The following is a 3,452-nucleotide window of genomic DNA, read 5'->3' as shown; positions in this document are numbered from 1 at the left end:
TTTTTTTTTTTTGGAAAGAAGACGATCGTCACCAGCAACATCGGCCACACCTTTCATGTGACGAACAGAAATTCGTCTGTTGTGTCCAGAATACAGTTTCCATCACTTTCTAACACACTTCACTGATCCTTCCCTTTTTTTTCCGCCCCGCCACATCGCCATCACCATCGCAGCTCACCGTAACACCTTCACTGAATCCATGTGCACACATACACGATTCACTTCCTGCATATGAGTGTCACATATGATACAGCATTACATGTTGTGTGTATGGTGTGCTTCACCCAATAAACTTCTACTTCGCCTCCTCCCCTTCCGCATTTATGGGACGACCGGCCACACGAATACCTGGGTGCGGTGCGAGCATCTCGCTGAAGTATTTTGTTACCGCATCTACTTTGCTACGGTCCCGTAACCATACCTCCACACGCAGGGATTCGGGATACACCGTGCCGGGCTTATGGGCAATGCGAACCACATCCGCGTGGGAAGGGCCATCCGTCACCGTGCGGAGGTGCTCGCCCATGACAGCCGCTAACACGAGCGGCACAGCCTGAGTAGCTTGAACTTTCGTGCGAGTGAAGACGCTGACACGCATGCCATTGGGGAAGTTTTCGAAGAATGGTTCCACCTTCTCGCGTGCAAAGACAAGATTATCATCAGGAGGCAGCAATGTGAGTGGGGAAAAAGCATTTATTGTAGCGTGCAGCTCCTCTGCTGTCGAGACCCAGTCCAATTCTACACCTTTCTGCTCCTCCGAATCTTTGCTGAACTTTTTCTGCTTAACAACAGGAAAGTAAGACACGAACCAACGGTCCTTCAGTGGGTGCGGTTTTTCAGTAGCCTCAGCGGCCATCCTACGTTCTTTTTCTTCCTTTTTATCTCCTTTCTGTTAAATAACCCTTCTTCTTTACTGTTAACCTTATTTTCAACGTTGTTATTATTCCTATACCTTCTTTTGATTCCCGGTTCTTTATCCCCGCTTACAATATTATACCAACTGCAGTAGTTAATGTTTTACTGATGTGCGCCAGGAACATCCAAGGGAAAAAAGTTAAAAGAATCGAAAAAAAAAGTACACAGGACACCAGAGAAGAATTTCAAAAAACAAATAAACAAACAAACAAACACGGATATATATATATATATATATAGGTTACCGGTTGTAAGTAAGGGGTGAACAACGTGTATGTGATATTGAGAATTAACAGCCGTTTGGTGTACTGGGAGGCACCTATGAGTCCCAGACTTCGCGCAACAACCATTACATGCAACAATATTGCCGAAAATATGCATGGTCACCATTTTGGTACCCCTTTATACGTTATTCCATTTCCAACTCCCCCGACAGAAAGTCCTGAGGTATAATCCTCCCACTTCAACTCTCTCGTATTTCCTGCACTGGCAACATGAATTGTTTTTCTTCTAGCAGACCCTTTATGCGCTCACCGTGCCTCCGAATCACATCTTCATGCACCGTATTTTCCACGGCGGCATCTCGATAATTTCGCATTGCATCAGCCATACGCAGTAACGGTTCAACACTACCCTCCCCAAATACCTCCAGAGAAGAGGAAATACACACTAACATCGCGGCTGCAGCTGCTTTTGCCATAGCGTGCGGCGTGTGCCTAAACACGTCTTTGCAGAGTACACATGCCAATTCAACAGAGACACGAGGCGCAACCGCGATAACAAAATGCCCAACGAGGTGCAATGCTGCCACCTGCACTGCCACAGAGTGTCTTGGCCCACACAACTCCCTCAACAGATCGTACAGAGAGTAACCGTACATCTGCCGGCTGTAGTCATCGATGTTTCGAAGTGTGCGGCCCTCCGTATCGTAGTCACATAAACCCAGCAAAACATCAAGCAGTCGAACCTTCATTCGATCTAGTTGGACCGGTGTTGCAGCAACTGATGCTTGCAAGGGGAACTTCGACGACCTACCGCGCACGTCACGAGACAATTGATAAATAAGGAGGTTTCCAATAAACGACGAATCCGGCGAGTCAGCCCGTGCAAGGGCCCACCACACCATGGTTTTAATGGCGGCAACGGCGGCGCATGCGTCATCCACCTCTGCTAACACACGACTGAGTACGTGTAATGCGGGTTGTACAGCACCCACTAACTTGTCACTGTAGTGAGACGGTGCATTCCGCCTTTTGCTAGCTTCGTCCTCCGCCATACGGGAGAGCGCGAGTAAATGTACTACGAGGGAGCCAGTTGACCGAGTTTCAAGACACTTTTCCGCCTCCACTGCCAGACGACGGTAAGTGGAACGTACTTCGTCCTCACTACTGTAAGAAACGGTATTGCCAGTGGCGTCGTGATCGTCATCCACACTACGACCCTCGCTTCCGACATTACTACTGTACTGCCGTGATGCTTCCATAGCAGCTGCAAGAGAGCCCTCAGCAGCCGCGGAAACGTCATCTGAAGATGAATCTACGGCCGCGTGAAGTGCCGTTAACACTGAAAAGAGCCTCTCCCCGCGCAACAGTAAGTCTTCAGCGGCCTTCCGGCGATCTGCAATTGTTGCGTGCTGCGCAAACACGGCAGTGACGACATCTTTACAAAAGACTTTTGGTATAAGTAACACAGTCCAACGCCAGCAAACAAAGGATATGGTTGCTACAACGGCTAAAACATCACACACACAACCCAGTGTGATCTCGGCGCCGAACACAGCATCGGCGCTTGTACCTAAACATATACACTCAACCATGCGCACCAACGTAATTTCTTCTGTGCGATCACAGATTTCCTTGCCCACTTCCTCCTCTCCCTGGTCGTGAATTGTGTTGGAGTACAGGAAGTTAACGACCCTGCGCTGAGGTCTTAAACCGACGTCTGAACCACCGGTGCCACCACACCTACTGTTAGATGAGTCGTCAAGGGATGTATTACCTTTCGCGGCACGCTGCTGACATTCCTCCGCGGCGGCAAGCAGTACGCCGCGACACAACCCGCTCGGCGTTGACTCACTCATTACCAATTCTTGTAGCCCACGTATGCGTCGCACAGTGGGGGAAGCGGTACGCAGATCCACACCAACAAACCCGGACACTCGATCGATAGTTACGGAGCCACGAACAGGGCTCAGAGCACCACGCACGAATATGTGTGCCATCTCTTCATACTTCCCCTCAATCTTCCACAGAGCCGACAGCAGCTGCTGCAGAGCGAACCGATGCGGCGGCGGCAGCGAATCTTGAACGAACACGAGCTCCAACAGCCCGGGAGCAACGGGAGGGAGGGCAAGAAGCAACGCAAGAGACGAAGGCCCGAGGGTGGAGCCCTTAGCAAGCGCACAAAAACGACTAAGAGCCTTTACGACCTCATCAGCACCATTCGATGAAATGCCACCACTACCAGAAGTTCCCTCGCAAGTGACCGCCGCAGATGTGTTTGCAGCGGGAATATTTGGTGCGTTCACGGAGGTGCGG

The 3,452-nt window shown here is 50.2% G+C and overlaps 2 protein-coding genes across 2 annotated transcripts in view; both read right to left on the bottom strand.

Annotated features, from left to right (window-relative positions):
* Window positions 1-295: 295 nt before the first annotated feature.
* TEOVI_000354700 (Eukaryotic translation initiation factor 4E type 6) lies at window positions 296-856 on the bottom strand (the record flags this gene model as incomplete). Its single annotated transcript, XM_067226436.1, has 1 exon — window positions 296-856. The coding sequence occupies one exon, from the start codon at window positions 854-856 to the stop codon at window positions 296-298; it is 561 nt and encodes a 186-aa protein (XP_067082537.1).
* A 522-nt stretch (window positions 857-1,378) lies between these two features.
* Window positions 1,379-3,452, bottom strand: part of TEOVI_000354600 (uncharacterized protein) — a gene marked incomplete at both ends in the record, with an annotated part of 3,288 nt that continues 1,214 nt past the window's right edge. The window contains one exon of the mRNA XM_067226435.1: window positions 1,379-3,450. Within this exon, the coding sequence (XP_067082536.1) occupies window positions 1,379-3,450 (2,072 nt within the window). The remainder of the gene's footprint in view (window positions 3,451-3,452) is intronic.

Source organism: Trypanosoma equiperdum (genome assembly GCF_001457755.1).
Source record: "Trypanosoma equiperdum strain OVI genome assembly, contig: ctg_763, whole genome shotgun sequence".
NCBI lineage: Eukaryota > Euglenozoa > Kinetoplastea > Trypanosomatida > Trypanosomatidae > Trypanosoma > Trypanosoma equiperdum.
This window is presented reverse-complemented; position numbering and strand designations above follow the sequence as displayed.